This window comes from Falco peregrinus, chromosome Z, assembly GCF_023634155.1.
Source record: "Falco peregrinus isolate bFalPer1 chromosome Z, bFalPer1.pri, whole genome shotgun sequence".
Classification (NCBI taxonomy): Eukaryota; Metazoa; Chordata; class Aves; order Falconiformes; family Falconidae; genus Falco; species Falco peregrinus.
In genome coordinates this window covers 2,460,268-2,482,999 of record NC_073739.1, presented here as the reverse complement: position 1 = coordinate 2,482,999, position 22,732 = coordinate 2,460,268, and the positions used below count along the sequence as shown (strand labels likewise).

The following is a 22,732-nucleotide window of genomic DNA, read 5'->3' as shown; positions in this document are numbered from 1 at the left end:
TGTTTGAATGGATGTCATACACTAAATTACAAATCAGGATGAAATAGGTTGTTGCCGCTGACTTTTGGGTTGACTTTAACCTTTTGCAGACCACCTCTTTACAAAGTTATCTTTTGAAGAAAGTCCTAATGATTTGAGTGACCACAGGAAGAGAGATCAGTAATTGTATTTTCCATAATTACCCTTTAATGTTGGAGAACAAAATAGGCCTTTTTGTTTCCCAAACAAACCCCCACATGCTATGTAAAAGAAATACAGATGAAATTTTGCTTAGATACAAAAATCCCCTTTCTTTACCGAAGCCCTGCACGTTTTCTAAGAACTGAGATCTTAAGATTTTGGTCGCATCTTTTCTCACACATTGAAATCACCTATGAAAATAATTTCTGTGAAATGTACAATAAGAAATTTAAATTTCAATCCACAAAAGTCAAAAGTAGTTTACTCCAGCTCCATGTAGTTATGACATCGCCCAACATTAAGACCTGCATTCTGAAATAACGGAGGATTCAGTCCTCCAGAATTAATATTTTATGCTCCCCTTCTTTCTGACTAAAATTCTTAGAAAGGCATACACACAGTGACACGGTGAGATTAAAAAAAGAGGAGACCAGAGGCCCCATTAAAGTATTCCAGCAGGTAAGCTCAGTAAGCACCTGACTGATCTTTGCATAAACAAACCATTCAAAGGCTAAAAGCAGGTCCACCTCCAAATGATTTTTACAACTGATGAGACTAAGTGAGGAGGCTGGGTCCATATATCAAAGGAAAAATATTTATTTCAGTTTTGCTAAGTATCTGTACTCATCCATTCAATCACACTGTATTGATCATGTGTTTGTTAGAAAGGATTCTTTCCCTAATGCAAATGATCCCCAGCCTATAAGCTCCTTCTCTTACGCTTAGTACTGTGTTAAGTATATATTTTTTTTTCAGACAACGAGCTGCATGTAATTTTTTCATTACTAGAACAAATGGATGCATAAGAAATCTTCAGTCGCTTTCTAGTTAGGGCTACAAAAGCCCCATATCATCTGTGTAATAGTTTTGCATTATTTAATACCATGAATAGTTGTATACTGTACTACAATACATGGTACAATAAAATCAGTCTAAGATGTATTCAAAGAGAAAATATTTGTGTTTTCTGAACGTAAAGAGAGAATTGTAAACTGCAGTCAATTAACCTTTTGTGTTGATGGGTAAGTCTAGGGACCACACGCCATGCATGCAATACTTATTACTCTCTTCTTTGTATTTCAGAGGTAAGTACATAAAATACTTGAAACACTATAGCAATTGTCAGACTGGGCTTTGGAGATTATGTAAAAGACATCTCCATTGATAGGAAAGAGACTATAAATAAAAACACATGATAGATTTTATTGATCTAACGCCCTCTGGACAAATAACTCATCAAGGTGTTTGAGAACATTTAGATGTCTGGTTTGAGCAGCAATCCACATCTGTCCATAATTTGAATTTTTAATTCTCACATTAGCTTCAGGGAAAAACAGTGGGTGTACTCAGCCAGCTAGAGGTATGAGGAAGAAGAGATAAGAAACATTAAAACAGAAAAGCAAGAAAAAGTGTCTATTTCAAAGTGTGTTCTGTTAATTAAGATGTTACGAGCCAAAAAGAAAATGCATAAATATTCCAGAGATGGGGCTCCCAGTTTAAAAATAAATTTAAATCAGAATTCAAAACAACTCCAGCAGACATTTTTTATTCTAGTAAATACTGGCTTTTTCAGTTTATGAACTACTTTTCCCTGATTTTTGAATGCAGGGACAATACGTTTTATTTAAGACTGCATCTTTTGTTAGTAAAATTCATACTAATTTGGCTAATGATCAGTTGCTGGATAGTGACAAACCCCAACAGATTACGCCTGAAATACATGGAATATACTTAATTGTTCTGACCTAGGCTTGAGCCTACAGTAGTTGCAGGAAGGTACTCAAACAGGCGTCTGCCCCAACGCACTGTGCTGAGATAAATGCCTGACTGATCAGGTTGGATGAGTGATCCTACCGCCCACTGACTTGCGATGCAATTAATGCAGTCCTATTATTTTAATTATATTTTAATTTTTGCGGTCCCTGGGAGGACCAGGAGGTGTCTCGTTCCATGGATTCATAAAGGGACCTCTCGGAGGTCTCATGCCTGCGTGGGATCACCTGTTCACGGCTGAAGAAGAGGTACTCTATTCATCATCAGATCCGTACAGTAATAAGCAAGGAAAATGTCTGCCCCGCTATAAGCAGTTTTTGGAAGTGTCTAATACCTGCAAAGCATACAAGGAGTGAAAAATGTCTAGCTTTGGAGTCTAGGTATGAGAGTAGAGGGATGCAATGAAAACTGTACACTCGAAGCCAGCTTCTCTAGCCCAGGATAACCGTGTACTGCACTTCCTAGTCACGTTTACACAGTAAATGCTTCCCCAGTTGGATAGTAGGAGGATCTGAGTAGCCTACACAAAATACATGGTCTTGATTGTTGCCCTACAGTTGTCACTACCTCCTTAAATCACCTGATCCTGAGATGATCTGGCAAGCAGGAAGACAGATAAGCCATACCTCAGCTGAGACCCGATCCGTCTCCAACCACAGAAAGCTCACCAGCCTGCCCACAGTACAGGGACACTGGAGTATTCTGTAGGACAGTCTATATAGTTCACAAACAATATGAAACAGGGAGGAGGAAGAAGTAATGTTCCTGGGAGGAGGAGGCTGGAGCAGGTTTTCTGCTGTCTTCACAGCATCAGAAAATACGAAGTTGCAGAAGATGGATACCACTCAAATTGTCGTAACTTGTGACTTTGGAAACCTCCCAATAGGCAAAGTCTAGTGTGGTGGAACACCTGACAACCATCTCTTTAATGCAGAAGGTATGACAGAAGCTGGCAGGCGTAAAGAAATGGTCAGTCCGGCTAGCAACACGGCACAACTTGAGGTTTGGGAAAGGGGGAGGACACTGTCAGGCTCTATACCTTTAGCCTCCCAGAGGTTTGCTTAATGTAGTCTCTAAACAGACCAAGAATTTTTCTGTCCCCTATCTATACCCAAGCACTGTTTATGCCTAATTATGCTTTCTTCAGAAGTGCTTTTTAATAAAATTGAAGCCTGCTGCTTAAGCCTTTGTCACACATCTGTGCCATCCTTGTGATGTCAGTTCATTTATAATTAAACACCAGAGCTTTATGATCTGTCAGTCATCATTCATCTAGGGGGTTGTCCCATTTATCCAATTAAACAGGTACACATTGTCAATGTACTATATTTTTTCTTGAATACTTGCGTGGTGCTGAAGCTCTGTACCGTTTCATTTAATTTGTACACACTAAAATCTAGAGCAAAATCCTTCTGAATTCAGAAAGTGTTACAATAAAAACAGTAGCTTCGGAATTGGCATTACCTATGAGTTCTCATGTAAGCTTCATATACAGACTGAATATGGAATTGCTATGGTATACTTTAATGTGGATTACTTCTTTAGTTCCCTTTCAAGTTAATATAAATTTCATTATAATTTATCTGATGGCTTGGTTCCTGGCAGGAGAATTCATTTTGCTGAAAGAACCATAAGAAAATAATAGTACCGTATGGAAAATAATATGAAATAAGGAAGGAGAATGAAAGAGTATAAATTTAAGTTTTCCCATTTCTGAGAAGAAAAAGACAGAAGTCTAGGGAGATTCTTGCTCACACTTTTATAATAAAACTTTGTCAATTATAGCCCAGCAATATCCTGTCCTGCAGCACAGATTACTTCCCTGGCTAACTAAAAATTAATTTTGCATAGTATAAAAATGTCTTTTGAAAAAAACAAAACCAAAAACAACAAACCACAAAAAAACCAACAACCCACCTTCTTCTCTAAGACTTGGAAATTCTTCTCTGCCAATAGATCCGTAATAGAAGAATTGACATGTTAATAGTATCTATAAGAATTTATTAAAGATTGAGGACACTGATAGTGTCCTGTCACCCTGCTGACCTTATTTAATTTCCTCTGTACTACAGAGTCTAAGTATGAAGAGTATCGGGATTCCAAGTATACAGGTCTTGCCATCAAAGCTTTAAAATTATCTTGAATATTAATTCAGAGGTTTTTAGTTCAAGAGTGATTTCACACTAGAAACATGATGGAATCAGTAACCCATAAATTAATATATAAAATTTTTGAAATCTCTGGATGAGCTTGGTCTACCGAGAGCCCACTTAACAACCAAAACAACTCTCTGGTCTACATAGTTTCTAGCAATGTCCAATTTCACAATCATTGGAAATGATTAAGCAGCTCCCTAGATAGCCTAAAAGTTCCTTGGGAACTTACCATTAGCTACACACATATGTCCTCTGGTACCTTGCACTGAGCTCTGATACCCAGAATTAGCAGGCAAGCCCCAGGACTACCAGCAGAATCTTCTAGAGAAGCTCAGAAAGTTAGAGGAGGTGAAATGAAATTAATTCTAAGCTTGACATGCACACCACACAGTGCCTCCTTCTCCAAAGTCTAGATGAGAATACTTGTCTAGTGGAACTCGGGATGCTAGACGCTACACAGCCTGAGAGACTGAACTACACCTGTTTTCCAGCAGATGGTTCAAATACTCAGATGCAAGGACCTAGCTTTTCCTGTTGATTCCCCAGAGTCCCCTGAGGGACTGAGCAGCAGCTAATGGAGACTGTGCTGAATCTAAGATAGATGAATCAGATTATTCTTCACAGTTCTTCCAAGGTACCTGCTTTTGTCAGTTAACCCTATAAGAAATTTAGGCTGATGTGTCTGTCAGACAGGACCTACCTTATCTCGGGCCAGACCTAAAACTGAGGTGATGTAATTGCCTGAGTTAGACACCATAGGTGGAGCAGACTGGGTTCCAAAAGCTATTCCAAGATGCTACTGACAAGGTTATGAGTTGTCTCAAGAAAAAACCTCCAGCCGTGGATCTCATATTTGTGTTTCCGTCATCTACATGTTTAGGTGAAACTGCTCAGAAAAGCAATCTGACTTTCTCTTTTCTTCTTTGTTTCTTCACGTATATTGACACATTTTGCTCTAGCAGACAATACAGACTGTGTTAAAGGAGTCATCATACTTTTGTAAGAACATGTAATGGAAGAATAATATTTGGAGATGTGAGGTGATGGCAAGTTAACCTACACACAGGTGCACCTTTGTGCAGACAGTGCTAGGCTCCACTTCGGCTCATTTTCTGAATTCCGTGTCAAATTGACTAAGTCTAACAACTGGAAAGTTTTCAAGATGAAAACTACTTGTCAACATGACTCAGCCAAGGAATATATTTAAAAGCAGAGAACTCAATTACGTTTGGAATGTCTGTGCCCTGCTAAGGACAGCAGTTTTAGGTGTGACAGAAATTTTAATGCTAATGATTTGAAAGTCCTAACTAAGACTCAACTTTTTAATGCTAAGGTAACAGAATTTGAATAAATATCAGGTGAATGCTTTAAAGCTAAACACTGCACTTAAATATTACTCAAGATGGGAATGTCTAGTGAAAAAGTGACGATGTGAAACAAAAATAGGAAGAGCCAGCTGAGATTCAGGATGATTCAAGTCATTTGAAAGGCTTGCATAGAACATGCAAAATTAGCTGGCCAACAACATCCAAGCCTGCTTACATCTATAACAATTGATACTGAACTTTGTTAATACAAATGTCCCTCAAATTATCATTTTCTTTCACTTGCGTGTTTCTCTATTGGAGAGAAATTTATCTTTTGGTGGATATATCATGAAACTCAAATGGTGTTTGGAAAATTCTCAAGCACTCAGCGCCACTGTTTTGAAAGCTGGGTAAACTTCCAAGGCATCTGAAAAGCACTTTCTGTGCTTTAAAAAGGCAGGTCATGTTGCAGTCACCTTTATCTTGTTAGCTGTAAAAATCTTGATCAGTCAAATGCTGACACCAGAAGCTACACAGGCCAGTAACACATATCATATTCAATATGACCTATCTGCATATGGGCTGGTTTCGCAAAGGGACCTCAGCAACAGAAAGTATAGAACTAATGAAGAAATAAGTTGTGTCTTTTTAGCTTGAGAACGTGTCAGGACACAAGATCTGGTGCAGGACTGGGAGTGGTATGCAAGAAACCGTGAAAAAGAGGAGTGTCTAGCTAACATTGTCGTAGGGTAACATGAAACATTGACTTTTTTGTATATCTAGCCTAAGAAAAGGTTATAACAGCATTAGAAACGTCTCAACCTTGCAAATAGTTTCATTAGAGACACTGTGAACTTAGGATTGCGGTCTCTGGCAACATCCGGCACCAAGTCATACTGAATAAAGAGCCTAGCGTGCATTCATACTTCTGTCATAAGACGTGATGGTTGATTTGGTATTATTTAGAGCAGAAAAGGTGTAGATGCGTATCAGGCATGCAGAAGGCCATTGTTACACACCTCTGAAATGTTATGCAGGGTAAGAGAAAGTATGAAGGCAAATAGAAGACAGAGATCTTGCACAAAAGAGTGGATAAAGACTCAGTTGGGCAGCCCTATATCCCTCTAGCACTAAAACCCACATCACTATAACCTTTCCAGCTCTTACAATCCCATCCCATTTATTTCAGTTTTTCTAAGTCTCCTGCTATATACATAAAAGTTTCTACTTCCTCACTGTCCTATTGCAAAACAACCATGTCCATCACCTCCCCACTAGCGTGCTCTCAGCTACCACCCAACCAAAGGTGCTAACTGGGCAAAACCCATGCAGACGTGTCAGGAGAGCTGTGGCCATGCTGTTTGTTTGGCTAGCAGTGGTACACCTGAACCCACAGGCAGCTGGACCCGTAAGCATCACCTCTGTTTAGACTCATCAGCCATCACCTGCCCACACAGGGTCAAACAGGACATTGCTTCTTGGTGGCTTGCTGGCCCAACCAACCACTGTTGCTCCCAGCTTTGGGAAGTACAGCATATACCCTGGCAATAATATAAGCACAAACTTGATATATATTGTAGAAAGACTGTTTTGCTCCCTTCTGCTTCTGTTCTTGCCCTTGCTTCTCTCCCACACCATTATCATGGGTTGGGGGATACTGGTTTGGAAGTTTTGCTTATACTAGCTCTGGGATCACTCTGAGTAACACTGATAAAAAGCTGATGCTTTTGGCTCTTTTTAAAACTTTTAATCTGGAGCTCTTGAAGTATTTTGTATCCTTTAGAATCACCAGCGAACTCATCATATCCTGATGACATTTTATTTTTATTTGGAGATTTTCTGTTTGTGTTTTCAGATCTGTTTTTACTTTAACCGAAACAGCTGTTCAGATTCGATCACTTTGGATTTTGTCAACACAACTGGGTATGAACTGATTTTTTTTCTCATTGAACATCTTCAGGCAATGCTATAGTTACACAGACATATAAGTACAGGGGAGTATTTACATCCTGAGGGACTCTTTCTCAACCTAATGTTTCAGTACAGCTTGACAGTGGTAGAAACCTGAGCAGAAAAATAATTCTGTAGTTGTGATCAGCAGCAAATCCAGCAGGTATAAAATTTGTAGAAATGTTGTATTATTTAGTGGTGTATTTTAGACTAAAGGCTTGAGGAGATTCTTAAAAAAAAATAATATATATTTCTCTCTATATATAGATACATATAATTTTTCAGGATACTGTAATAGAAGTAGAATTTTGTTCAGGTAGTTTAATAGTTATCCAGGGAGCAACTCCAGAGAGACAAAAGCAATAATAGTCTGGATGGTTTACACCACCACTAGAAACTAAATGACATGATGCATCACCACTTCAGTTTTACACTTGAGGAACTTCAACATCTAGTGAGTTGCACTGGAACACTGAAGTGATATACTCCTTTCTGAGAAAAAAAATAACCCCTGTTAAAATATTCCAGAGTGTTGCTTGGGAACCTAGGGAGTGGAGTGGTGCAGATCACAATGTGAATTTAGTGTTGATAACAGTTTTCTTCCTGTGGCCAAGTAGTAATTCAGAACCTGATAATTCTAAATAATATGTAGTTAACTTCTCAATATGGAAAAAAGAGATCCATCATTTTTCCAAACTTTTTCTAAATTCAGTGAAGCACTCTCTGTGAATACTTAATTCTAATTCTTAATTCTAATATTTAAACCAAATTTCTTTCAACCTTTTTCTAAAATTACAACCTCTTTCAACAACCTTCTTACATTGTTTTCTAAAGTCAGGTACCTTCATTATCTTTTCTAGAGAAACACAAGGCTAGAGGTGCCATTTTTTAATTTAACTGATGGGTCTCTGATGTCAAATTTTCTTTATGATATCTAAATAAGTGGTAGAAGTGGTATACAAAATATTTATTTCTATACTCTTGAATAATTATCAGCCCTTAAAGAAACACGTTAGAAATCTCTTCTGGAATGAAACCTAGTATGAAACTTACCCTCATCAAAGAGCAGTGTTTACATGCACATTTGGCCCTTTTTCTCAGTTTTAGTCATTATTATTGTGTTCATTCTAAATACATAGGATGAAACATTGATGTCAATGGCTAGACTATCATAAAGATTTGAATTGACATTAGTACTTCAATGTCTTTTGAATCACTAAGATAATCTTGAAAAGATTCTTTTATCTCACTTCTGCTATTTAACGTGCATTACAACACTGACTCTTTTGAATTTTTGAATATTGACCATTCTCCTTCAGTTTTATACCAGGTCCACTTATAATAGTTGGTATACAGTTAGCAATCTGAAGAAAATACAAGCACGTAATTAATTTTCAAGTTACTGTTCGTATGTCGCTTGAATGATGCAATAGCTACATGAAAACTGTTATGCATGGTTTGACAGCTGAATAAAGTAAGCGATTTTTAAAGTGTTATTAAGTAATCGAGGAAGTCCTTCAGCAGTATTCTATGTAAGCAAGGGCTGTATTAATATAATTCTGTACCTCCTGCAGCTTCTAACAAGCTCTTGTTTTTATTTATGTTCAAGGAGATTGAAAGGGTAGTTCAATTATTTTAAGAAAGACATAATGTGAAATTTGTCCAACTCTTCCTCTTATTCTACAAGTTTTTAGACTGATGCATAAGAATGTGCTATATACCCCCCACAGATGGCAGAACTTATCAGAAAAGATACTGATTAATGTCATGCTGAATCCTGATTCAAGTTGACAGAAGGAGATGAGTCCTCTCAACCAACCATGAAAGTGCATTTGCTCATACCGTATGTATTAGTCACAGTGTATAAATTTATGAATATTTATCCATACAGACCAGATTTAGGGATGCTCTAAATATTATTGAAAATCCATTGTCATGGACTTCAAGTGCTTAATGTACTGCTTTGGGGAAATGTGTACATGTGATAAATGGGAAAATAAATGCAGAAATCAGTGCCTTTCATCACATTCACTCTCATCTGTCTGTTCAGTCACGTGCCCACCACTATCACTCTATATGTTTCTGTAACCCTCTCTAGACCTTTTCTTGCTCCTTCTCCAACTCATTTTGAAAGATCAACCTGCTTTATAAGGCAGCACGTAGAGGATTAGAAGAAAGCTCAGCACAAGTCTGTTTACTTGAAGTCCTTATCCCTTTGGTTTTCCTATGTTTTTTCACTAGATTTCAAGCAGTCTGGAACAGAAATGTCCTGATACCTGTATCTTGCTCAGTTCCAACAGCATCCTTGGCAACTATGAAACAGTAAATCTCAAGAACCTGTCATAAAAGACATAAAAATAGATGGAGAGAAAGCCACAGCAAACGTTGCTGAATAGGTTCTGCATTATACATTATATACAGGAGGTCTACCAGGTCACCAAAGTCTGATACAGTATTTCTTACTGGATAGATGCAGGTCTTCACCATCCACAGTAATAAGTGAAATTAAGCAGGTAAAACCAAATAGGCAACCTAGACAGAACCTTCAGTATTTTGAGAAGCAATATCACTACTGGAAAAAATAAATTCCGTGGATTTAGTTCTGTGTTTTTTTAACAGAGGATTAATTGCTTATTTTAGCATAAAGAAATAGAAGTGTTGCTAAGTCCAAATGGTAACTTTGCTGAGGTGTGACTGTTTTTGGCGGGTGGGGGGAGTTGGTGGGGCAAAGGAAGGAAGAAAGGATAGTTCATTGGTAAAAATACAGAAAAAGGGCAAATAGAAATAGAAGTAAAAAGATTAATAGCTTCATGCAGTGAATCTGACTTTTGAAGAGTGCACTGAACTGAGCAGAAGCGAAGCAATCACCTCAACAGAGCAGAGGCATTTGCAGGTGTTTGTGAAATTATTTCCCAAATCCTGAGTTTTAGTGTATTTTTATGTATGGGGTTTTGTCCAGAACGTTTCCTGGGATCCATAATGAGTTAAGGGATTACTGGTCTTCACAGACAGTTGTGCTATACGGAATACTCTAATCCAGGTAAGACGACAGACTTCATGATCAGTCTAATGAACAATGAAAACAGATATCTGAGGCAGCTTTATCCCATTAATATAGGCAAGCTTTCATCTCATCCTGTTCTGTGCTGTCTATCTTTGACATCAGAACTAAGCCGGCAAGCATGGTTACTTAGGCTTTCCATCAGTCTAATCTTAACCTCCTGCCAACGTGTATAATCAAAATCTCAGGCATCTACATTACCTGCTTCTTCCTATTACAAGTAATGTGAAAATAATTCTGCCTGAAGAGCTGTTTTAGGAAATTGAGGTTTAATTGACACCATCATCAAGAGCCCTTCACAGAAGTGTTCACAGAGTGTACACTTGCTGCCATGTTCTAATCACAAGGATGTACAAGGAATTTGAAATACGGCCTTCTTTGTTGTTTTTAATGCAATCTCCTTTTCTTCCTACCCACCCTTCCCCCTGGAAGACTGAAAATATTGTATCTTGGTCTACATCAGAAGCCAAAATACTCCAGCACTGCCAGTTAGCTCGACCCCATGCAATCTTTCCTCCTTCTTACTGTAATTTCCTGTCAAGGAACAATTCTTTTGCCTCCCATGTTAAAACACCCAAGCGGGCATCACTGTATTTAACAAAACTAATCCACAGTGCAATAAATTAAACTATACCAACGCACAACCTACCTAAGAGAGGCTTAAAATAGAAAATTGGGTTCAAACATCATTCCAATATAAAAACTTTGTTAGAAAGGTAAGGGAAAAAAACACTAAAAATTTACCAGAACGGTAACGGAAGAAGATATTTTTTCCATTTATTAAGCTATCCTCTTATAATCTCACAGCTACCCGTTTCACTGAAATGCATTATAGATTAATCATTTGAGACTTGTATCTCACTGGATTTGTCACAGCAGTAAAATCGTGCTGTAAAGAACATGCCCTGAGAAAACACAGGGTAGAGTCCTGTCAGTCTTATTGAGTAATAACTTCTCCATCAGCAGGCGATTATTAGGCTATTACTAGTGACAAAAATTGGTGAGATGTGATATGAACTAGAGAGCTGAGTGACCTGGCTTAGGAGAAACCGCAACCTCGGAGGTCAGTGGATAATGATCATTTTTCCCTGCCCCGGGCTTTCAGCCTTAATATTTTCCCATCTTTCCCTGGGGAGTCGGGAGAAGCGGTGATTGTGGACACCAGTTCCCTGCACTTCCCAATGGAAATAAATCACCCCTTCCCCACACGGATGGTGGAAGCCTAATTATCTACTGCTCAGTTAAAACAAAGACACTGTCTGCACAAGAAGGCAGGATACCACCAAGAGAAAAGCAATTGTACTATGTTGTATTTATTTCTGCCTTAATTCATTGCAGTTGAATATGGAATTGCAACCTTTTTTTTTTTTTTTTTTTTTTGCAAATATTGCTATACATTGTGATCAACGGTTTCCATCTTGTCCTCTGGTGACACACCTCATTTTTGTACAGCCACACTCACATAACACAGGTATTAAAACACAGCTCTTCTTTCCACTGCAGCCTTACGCAACCTCAATTATTTACAGGTGACTGTTCAGAAGATGAGTATCACCTATCAACACCCCTGTCAGGCCACACACAGTTACAGGACAATTTTTAATGTTTGCACAGGTGAGTCAAAGCAGTCTGTGTGGTATGACCAGTGACTGACCGCTGCTGCCAACGTCATGGCAAAAAGGGAAAGGAAGAAACTATCCAAGTGTAAAAAATTGCTGAGCATGAATGAAACACAAAAAGGACTTAATTCAGCTATTTAAAAAATCTGTGGTTTGAATCTCATGTTAAGAGTATCAAGTGAACCTAACTGTCCACTTATAAGAGACTTCTTAACCTGTGTACTTTTCTGCTTGAATAAGTTAATTATAAAGAACTTTCTAGCTGCATTCCATAAATTTTCCATGGCAGATACGAGCTTATCACTCTTGTGCATGGACACTACGTTGACTCACTGATATACCAACGACCATAGTGCTTTGTCACACCCTGCAAGGCTCTCTGCAGATTCTCTCTAATTGTATTAAATAAATACACTTGATGAATAAAAGAGTGGCATGTCAACGTGAACTCTCAAATACAACTTTTTTTAGAAGTGGGTAACTGTGGTGCAAACTTTATACCTCCTCTGGACCATGGAAGTTTATAGGATCATTTTCAGTGGAATCCAAATTTCACTTGGTTAAACTTTTATGAGAAAGAATTACTGGTGTGGACAGTAACACAAATGCCTGTGTGTAACCCTCTGAGAATGCCAAATTCCAGGATAAATCTATGTTTTTGCTACCTGAGTCACTGGTGGTGGCAAACCACATTTTAAATAAACCTTGCATTAGGACTTTAAAAATGTGAACCGCAAGCAATAAATTAAACAAACGCAGAGAGATGATCTCCGGGGGATTCCTGGCACACCACAGGCTACGAGTGCTTTTAAAGGGGTGGAAGGTTATCAAAAGAAAGACAAGTCCAGCTTATTACAGTATTGTAATATAATGCTAAGAGCTTTCTTTTCAAATAAATGATATATACCTACGAAGACTGCAAAAACCTTTTGAAGGTACAGAAAGAGAGTATGAAAATTAACCACCACCACCACCACCACACCCCCCCCCCCCCCCATTTATCATTAACAAGCAAAAACTAGGCAGTTGATTCCACCCACAATTACATGTGTGACTAATGTTAACCAGACCCTTAAGTCCAGGACAAACACTGAGCATGGGGACCATAGAAATCGTATTTAAAGTAAAAATGTCATTCTCTCTTTGGACTCTTCTAATGGGGCAGGTGATGGCAATGCAAGTGGCATAGAACACCCCTTGGAAACCCCTGGCACTTCCAAACACCCAGTCAGCAATCGGGATCTGTTTTTTTCACTTCATTGCGATGTTTCTGAGGACTCCAAATACCTGTTGCACACTTTGAGCTCTTTGAAAAAGCAGAATTCATATGTTGAAAAGAAAGATTTAAATTAACTGGTAGCAAAGATCCTATCAAAATCAGTGTCACCATGACTGCATGTAAGTATTTGAGCAAAACCAAACATATCCAAGTTAAGGGAAAGCATCCCTTTCCTTCATTTTAAATGTAGGCCTGATTCTGACCGTCACTCAGTTTTATCAACCAAGCAAGAAGTGTCAAGCCAGCAAAAGTAAAATTTCAATTAAAAAAAAAAAGACAGTAACAGCCACATCAAATGTACAAAACTAGACTTACACGAAACTGAAAGTTTTGGCACACAGGCGAAGTCAGAGCCACAGTGCTTGGTGTAAACACATTTTTCTTTATAGAAAAGGCAAGTAAATAATACCTGTTGTTTCTCAGTCAACTGAATTAAAAGTTTCTTGCCACTTGCTTCTCAGAATTATGAAGCATTTTCTCTGTAATAACATATTTTGGCTGTCTCTACTCTTATTCTCAAGAGAATCCAGCATATTTGCATCCATAATAAGGTTTTTCCTGCATTTAAGATGCTTTCCCCCAAAACCACTTCTGTATTTGTACATATCCTCAACAGTATGTACACATTCAACAGCAAAGAAATTATAAACACTATGCAGTAGCCAGAACGGATTACATTTTGAAACATAAAGAATATCTGTAAAGAAATTTTGGGTCTTATCCAGTAAAGGCTTCCTCCTGTGTGGACGAGGACCATAAAGCTACATCCTTTATTATTAGGAATTAACAGACTGACAGAAAAAAAAAAAGGTTTTGCTTTTCTCAGCTATTTAAATCAAAATAATTTTGATAAACCAAAGCAGAAAGACAGATTTTTACTTATGGAAATAAAGCAATAGTTCTAAGCTGTAACAGAAAAGGAAGCTTTTCCCTGACTTTTGTTTTATTTACAAAGATACCAGCACTACTTGGGTTGCACTGTACTCTGTGACTACAGATTGTACAAGCTACACAAAGTATTCTGTATGCAATGACAATGATTAGTTTATAGAAGTGTGTAAAAATTTTTCTCATCTTCAGTAGGCACTATCTTCTCTCAAATAGGTCCAAATACTTTTAAAGTAAAACTATTATAGAAACATCCAATTATTTATAGGATTCATGCTGACAGGCCATACACTTAAGCCTCTATATTGAATGCATATTCTACATAGCTAATAGTGTTATTCATACGTAGTCCCCCAAGAGCTTTGGGTAATGCATCAGTAAGCATAATTTCTAACTGTGGATTGGGATTGCTTTTATTAATTTTTCTCCTCTGAGTATGAAATGCAAATTGTGAAAAGTAGAATTTGCATCTTAACTTGACTTACACATTATCTCTGCTTTGCACCTTAGGAAATGGCCAGATATTAAGTTACAGTTAAAGCTTCACCAATACCATCAGAGTTTACTGGAATCAGAATAATTGTATTTTACTTTCCTGACTCAATCATATTTTGAACTGTAAGAACCACCCTTTGTGACATTTTAAAGATGTGTAAATTGTGAACCACAGTTTGACTGTTATCAACTATAAGTAACATCTGTCTGCCTAAAGAAGCATTTCCTTTCATTGGGTACCTCAGATTTGAAAAACAACCTGCCAGAGACCTGGATAAACCTGAATCTTGGCAGTTGACTGACCAACTAATTATTCTGAATTTCCACTTTATCCTAAAGAGTATCTTTATCTCAGCAAATAATTAAACAGTCCATTTAGCAATCCTTATTCCACTAATCCTAGCTCAGTCCTTTGCTGATCTCATGTCTATACTTCTTTCACTAAACTTAATATTATCCAAAGCACATTTCCAAGTTTCATTAAAAACGTTCAGTCCTTGAATAAACTGCCACAGTAATACTAGATGTCTATACAGACAAATACAACTTGACTCGTTTTCCTGCCACTGCACCCACACACAAAGCATGAGAAAGGCAGTACTCCTTTTGCTCTAATTTCTGTGTTAAACAGATTTTTATTTGCATTTTTCTCAGTATTCTTGGTCATATCTAAGAATATATTTTCATTCCAAATGACTGGAGAATTGCTAACATAACTAGCCTCAACATCCATAAATCTAAAATACTTGCGGAAACAGAACCCTTTCATTTTTCATGACTCACTGTTTCCTTTAGATGCTCTTAATTTCAAGCATAAACAGTACTTTCTTACCATACTTTAAAATGTTAGGAGAAAGACAAAGAAGATGTAATACCTATTATGTGATAATAATGACTGTGCTGAAAAACGCTGTGTTTTCAAAAAACAATCTAAAAGCCAAAAAGAAAAGAAAAACTTGGATGTTCTCCTTCAGTAAAGAGGTTTTTTTTCTTCTGATTTAGGATCTCGTATCAATCAACTTACGATGCAACAATATAAAGACAGCATTATGCTCTTGATGTTTGGTTTGTAACTGCCCCTTCATTGCCTGGCAGTCATGAAACAAGCACTGATGATGTCAGCAAAACTCACAAATGGAAAGTAACTCTAAATCAGTTTTAATTCATTAAAGCAAGAACCGTGGGATACAATTCTATGTGACAGCACCTTAAAGTATTTACATTACAAGTAAAGAATCAAATCTTTCTGCAGGTCTGTGCAGGAGAGCTCAGAAATAAGGATTCATTCGTGCATTTGCAAATGTGATCACAATCTGTCATTTGATCCTCCTGCCAAACAGAAAAGCATGATATGCTTCCAAGGGCTGTATGTATTCCATATTTGTGATGGAGCACTTCCAAAGGTGAAGGAATTTAGAGGTTAACTTCCTCCCTGCCTCCCCAGCAGGCTGGGGTGGTTTGCTTGGATCAGTAGTTTTTTGTTAAGTGACACAATACTGGAAAACATTTTGGGCAGGACCCCAATGTACCATCAGCTTAAGATAAAGCCTTTCACATTGTGTAGGATCTAGCCTTCTGTCACTACAAATCACTGAACAGGCTTCATAAAAAGAGACATCTATATTTGTGAACTGGGTTATGATACTAATTCTGTATCTCCCTGCTTTTGACAGGCCAAGGAGTAGTGAAAATTACTAGCCAAGCAAACTGGCTGAAAGGTTGGTTAGCAGCTGGCAAAAGACAAGGTGAAGTTCAAACCCAAGAACTAAGCGGGGACATTGAGAAAAATAATCAGCAAAATGGAAATTGTTACAGTCCGGCTTTTGTAATGCTCCAGGTAAATGAGGAATAATACCTTTTTATCCAGTCGAACAATTCACACTACCACTGTATTTTAAACTAAAGAAAGGACTGAAAAACACACTCCTGTACCAAGCAATTTCACATTTGATTTCTGAAGTCACCACAGGATCATAGAGCTACGTGGCTCTTTCATTGTCCGATACACCTCCACTGTTCTGGCAGGTACGTGCCAAGCAATGTCCTGACCTGTAGTGCAAAACTGTTGTTTACAATACAATTCACACACGCTTACTGCAAAAAGAAAAATGGGGATAGAGACTGACAGAATGGCTGTTCCATATGGTAAGCCTTAAAATATTACTGATTATGTTATAGACAAGAAGAAGAGCCCATCTTCAGATGTAGCCCGACATGATTCTAGAAGCATATTAGAAATGATTTGCACAGTACGAAAAACACAGCGTTGTGCCGTTTTTTCTAAAACTTGCAGTAATTAAAGGAATTAAACCAAAAAGATCAATATCCTCTTAGCCCTGCCCTTAAACACAGGACTCCGGTATGCATACACCAAGGATTGCTCAGCCCAAGGCTTCTATATACCTGCAATCATTTGCCTCTGTAGGTTTTCCTTCCATGATCAATACTAAAAAGAATGAAATTGTATTTCAGGCAAACACAGTCAGGCTCTCAAAATCAAACTGACTACGTACCATGGGGAAAGGGCATTGTTCATTGCAATATACTGGACTTTAAATGAACAGAAGAGCAGAATTTGAAGTTTTTTCTAGACCGTTCTAAAAAAATATAATTATATTATTATTCTTTTTTAGTAATAAAACAGGATTGTAAGTATAAACATTGACCGCTGGCATCAAGCCACAACTTTCTACATCAAAATAAGATAATTATCTTCCTCATTTGAACTGAAATCTTTGCTAAACACGGGAAATGTCTTTGTAGTCTACTTGTGTCCATGTCTGTTTAAACAGTTTATAATCCTTTGGATATTACAGAAAAAAGGGAAAAGAAGTATTTTCAAATCTAACTTACCACAGATCTTAAAAAAAAGATCAGTTTTTGATGAAAATACCACCAATCATACTGCAGCTCCGAAGTAATTCTATGCATAACTAAGCACCTCCCCGATCAGGTGAAAATGTTTCTAAAGGTTGAGAGTGACACAAGACGAAGACGACTTTTATTGTGTTATAAATTCTGACCCCCTTGTCTTTAAGAGTGAATTCTTTCTTCTCCCCACTGATCTTATTTTCAAAAATCTATTCTTGTTTGTTAACAATGATATTGTGAATTAATTTTTACCGAAATTACAAAGACAGAATCACAGGATGGTGAGGTTGGAAGGGACCTCTGGAGGTTGCCTAGCTCAGCCTCCCTCCTCAACCACAGCAGGTTCTCCAGGACCATACCCAGTTGGATTCTGAATATTTCCAGAGATGGAGACTCCACAACCTATTTAAGCAACCTGTTCCTGTGTTTCACCACCTCCACCGTGAAAAAAGACACTCATAATGCTACTAACTTTCGGTGACACAGCTTAGCTGAATCTGTCCATCTTAGTCTGACACTTGCTATAAATGCACCCATCTTTGTCTGCAGGGTTACATGGTAACCTACAGAACATTGTTTTAGTAGGCTTCAAAGTATTTGCTTAAAAGTCATCCAAGGCAATTAAAGAATTTTACAGTTGTTACTTCAGAGTTGTATTAAAATTACTAAGTGATTGGGACTGACAATTTAATCATTCACATCTATTGAAAGTTGGGTAAAATTACTGTAAATGACTATACGGAATGCAACACAAGAGTACTCAGTCTGAAATACGAAACTGCACAAGAGAGGACAAAGAAACCCAAACCGCAAACTCTCTGACATCTTTAGATATGAAAACATTTCATTATATACGAAAACTGCTTACTGTTTCCTGGCTGGCAGCTCTGTCTCGTACGCAGCCATCTTTGCTCCCACCCCGGCAGACTTTGCTGTCCTTTGTCTTCGCTTTCTTCTTGGAGCAGCATCAATGACGTCGGGGCTACGCAGAAGGGAATCCCTTTGTTCCAGTGCTGCCAAAAGGAAAATCATCAAAGTTGAAAAGAACTTGGAAGTGTTGCAAGACGATGCTTAAAAAATTTTGTTTATTTTTATTAAAATCTCTATACTGCTAAGATGGGGTCAGATTTGACAGCAGTTTGTGTCAAAACAAACAGATGACATAAAGGGAAATTAAAAAAAGACCACATTTAAACTAGACAGATAAGCTGTCCTCAACATCTCTTTGTAGTCAGGAAACAGAAAGATGGGCAGTCATAAACCAGAAATATACTGATGGTCTCCTCATTCCTCATTTCAGATTCTACAGTAACTAGAGAGGTAGCTTACAAAGCCCAGGGTCACCTACCTGAAGTTAGTCTTTGTTACATACAAAATAACTGAGGAAGACGTGCACATGGCACAGGGACATGACCCTGAGTGTTCCGCCTGCTACATGGCTTTTTTCAGACTACTGGTCTGCAGTATGGACAGCTATATACACCCAGAACAAAAAAGAATTAAATAACTGTCAATGTTCATTAGGATAAACCCTTGAGAGAAGGTTACTGTTGTGATCCAGCATTGTATTTTGTAATGTACTAGTCATTCCACTAACACGGACCTCCAGGCAACGAATCCTTACAGGTTCTGCTGGAGACAACAGGCAGAAAGACTGATGGACAGCCTGACACCTGTTCAGTGAAGCATGAAATCATCCATCTGGAGCAAACCCACGCATAAGAAGTGGTCACACCGGCTCACTGGTGGAACCCGTGGAGCAGGTGGCCCTGGTTCAGACTAAACCTCTCCAAGTGACAAACAGTAGCTGCAGTCTGAAAGGAAGACAGGGAGAGCTCCTAACAGCTCGCAGCCCAAACCTGCACATCCCGTCCGTGATTCCACCGACGCCTCTGCTGAAGGAAAGTAAAGTAGGCTCCGTTCAGGTTCATTTACCTACAATTCTAATCTCCATCATTACCAGAGAAACTACGATTTCACATCTGGTTCACACTCACATTATCATGTGAATTCATAAAAGATGCTTTATCATCACGCTAGAAAAACAATCCCTGCTCTGCCTTGACAGTCACCTACTTGAAGCAAAAATGTCGAGACAACTGGATCCTTCCTTAAGCTAAACCCCTCCTTTCCCTTGCTATTAATGCACTCAGAAGATACGGAGATATTTTTATCCCAGCTATCAACATCACTGTAGCATGCTTTTATTTGGTATGCCTGTTTTAAAAATAAAATCTTTAATTGCTTTGAATTTTCAAGATGATATCCAGAACAGCACACATTTCAACTGAAATATATGAAATAATAATGTAGTGACGGAAGCTGATGTTATTATGGGAAATTCCCTGATTATTACTTTCTGTGTGTTTTAGGAAGATTGAATCTCCATGTGGATGAAAGTCACCATAATTTGAGATTCAATACCAAAGGTTTTCACTGGCAGTGTGTAATGGGTCCCATTCCTTCATTCCTTTCACAGTAGCTATCAGCCTCTACTGACAATGAAATGGGAAGAAAATATGCAACCCACAAGTAACATTTCCACTGTATCTCAAAAAAAACAAAAAAGAAAAAAGTTTCTGACCAATAACACTGCAAAATGAAACATGTAGATAGAGGCTCCCTAGAGCAGGTGCAACCACTGCTTACAATGAAGCATATGCTCAAATACCAGAACCTCTTAGTTTTTACTTTATACTGCATCACCGACTTAGATTTGTAGGGTGAAAACAGGTGCTAGTGGACATATTTTGAAGGCATAAGCTAATTACTAAGTTTCAAAGTCCAGTACAGACAAGACATGTTGCCTATAATAAATGCTGAAAAGGATTAAATTACAGCCCAATTGTCCACACTAAACTTTAACTAGCTGTGAATACTTTCCCAGTGCTAAATGTCGAAAGTATGTTTATGATAGTTACTATTTACTGGCAGCACGTTCAGGGTAGTGCATCTAACATTTACACTAACATTATTTTGTATATTTCAACATCACTTCCTAAAGTCAGCCCCTTCTTAATTAATACACACAAAATAGTTTATTACCAAGAACCTTGAACAATTTTATTATGATAGCTCTTATCCTTTCTTGTTGCTGTTCTCCTCCCACACTCTGCTTCTGCCAAAAAGCAGATCCAGAAGTTAGCTACATATACATAAACAACACAATGCTGATGTTAAATAAATAATGTCTCCGTGCTTTTACTTGTGTAATATGCAACAGTGCTCATGACCCCCACGCTCAGCATTCTTTACTGTTTAGACACAAGTACTGTTTATCTTCTACTGGTGCTCTAGTGGTGCTCGAGTGAGAAAAATGGAAGAGAAATGTCCGTATTTGCAGCATATTGCATTTGTGCTAACTTCAGGCTGGGAAATGTTCTCAGTTTTCTACTAAACATCTCAATCTAATCTTTCCCATTAAAAAAATGTTGCTCTTCTGACATATTTAAACCCAGCAAAATAAAAAATATTGACCTAAATGATTCAGTTAAACCTGTGCAATAGAGTTGACAGTTTCTATTGTGAGAATGTTCCTTTTTAAAACACCGAGAAGAATGCTTCTCATTCAGACAGCCTAGAATGAAATGTTACGAATAGTAGTAAACTGGCTCAGAGATAATTGCTGATCACCATAGGTTTGGGGTTTTTTTTGTGGTTGTTGTTGTTGGTTTTTTTGTTTGTGGGGTTTTTTTTTGTTTGTTTGTTTTGTTTGTTTCTTTTAAGCCAAACTACCTCTTAGGTTAGAACTGCTAATGAAATGATGGCATATACTTGAAGTTTAAAGTATCATGCATCACCATATGACTTTTAACACCCACCCACTACTGCTGCCCAAAAATAATTCTCATTAATGGATTTATTTATAGCACTTGACTAAAAGCCAGAGAAAGCTTCAGCAAAATATTATCCATTGCTCAACACACAATCATTTGGAAAACTGAGAGACAGTCTTGAACATAAACCTAGTTTTTAATTCTGAAAAACTTTCCTGTCTAAAATTTCATCACCATTCTAAGGAAGTTAAGTTCCTTGAATTCTCATGAAATTTAATTTCTTCCATCGGCATTGTGTAATACGATATGAATGACTGTTATACCTTTGAGAAGAACAGTACCAATTCAAATACAGACAAGAGCATGATGTGATGAAAGCCAGTTAATTAAACCATGTAAACCACCAGGGCTGATGAAGAAGAGAAAAGTTCCCAATATACAACATAACTTCCGCTGGTGAGTAAGTTTGCAAGAAATAAGATTGATAAGAGAGCAAGAAAGGGAATCATAGTTCAAGAATATTTGTGCTTAAGAGGATTAGAGACTTTACATAAAAACTTTACGGGTTTTTTTTTGCTGTTTGAAGAGTGATACTATTCTGTGGGTAGAGGGAGTTTTCAAAGAAGAAAGGATATTCTAGAAAATAATTTCAACTGAAAACTAAAAATAGCTTTCACTGGTTTGGAAGTCAGAATGAAATTAAATCAATTTAGGCTCATAATGTTGGGAGCTTGGAAACAGACGATGCCTTTACTCTAATACAGAAAAACACCAGGAACTCATTCGCAGGACCTTTGGTACATAGCACCTTGCATCCACAGAGAACAGCACTGCCTCTTCCTAGCTCTCTGCTGGGGGCAAAATCATTGCAGGGGACATGCCGGCAATGAAAGGGGGCAGATATGTTCGCCCAACTCCCCGCATCAAGGTCTGATCCTGGCAGCATTGTTTACTGCACTAACATAGCATCATGACCTCTGAAAACTACAGGCGCCTTAAAATTAATTTCTATAGCTCCCTTACAGCTATATCTTTAAATTGACTTTTGTGTTATTTTGATACACAGAAGTCAATTATTTAAAAATAAATACCTTCCAATCTACCACATTCACTTTTCAGTCTCAAAAAAAACCTACCCACCTTCATTCCCTGTATATCATTACCTATAATGAAAATTCTACAGCTTTAACTTTTCTAATTATTAATGACAGTGTTGTACTCACAGAAAACAGAATCCAGATCCTCTCAGTACAAGCTCTATTCTCATTAAAGGACTAAAAGCAGTACTAAAAGAATAGCTTTGCCATAAAAAAAAAAATAATGGAAAGGAGCATAGCAAACAAAAAATCAGTCCACATTTGAGCAATCTGTTTGCCT

General features: G+C 37.7%; 1 protein-coding gene across 1 annotated transcript in view; it reads right to left on the bottom strand.

The window, feature by feature from the left end:
* Positions 1-22,732, bottom strand: part of XRCC4 (X-ray repair cross complementing 4) — a 185,065-nt gene that overhangs the window by 48,963 nt on the left and 113,370 nt on the right. The window contains exon 7 of the mRNA XM_055790526.1: positions 18,448-18,592. Coding sequence (XP_055646501.1) covers positions 18,448-18,592 — 145 coding nt within the window. The remainder of the gene's footprint in view (positions 1-18,447; positions 18,593-22,732) is intronic.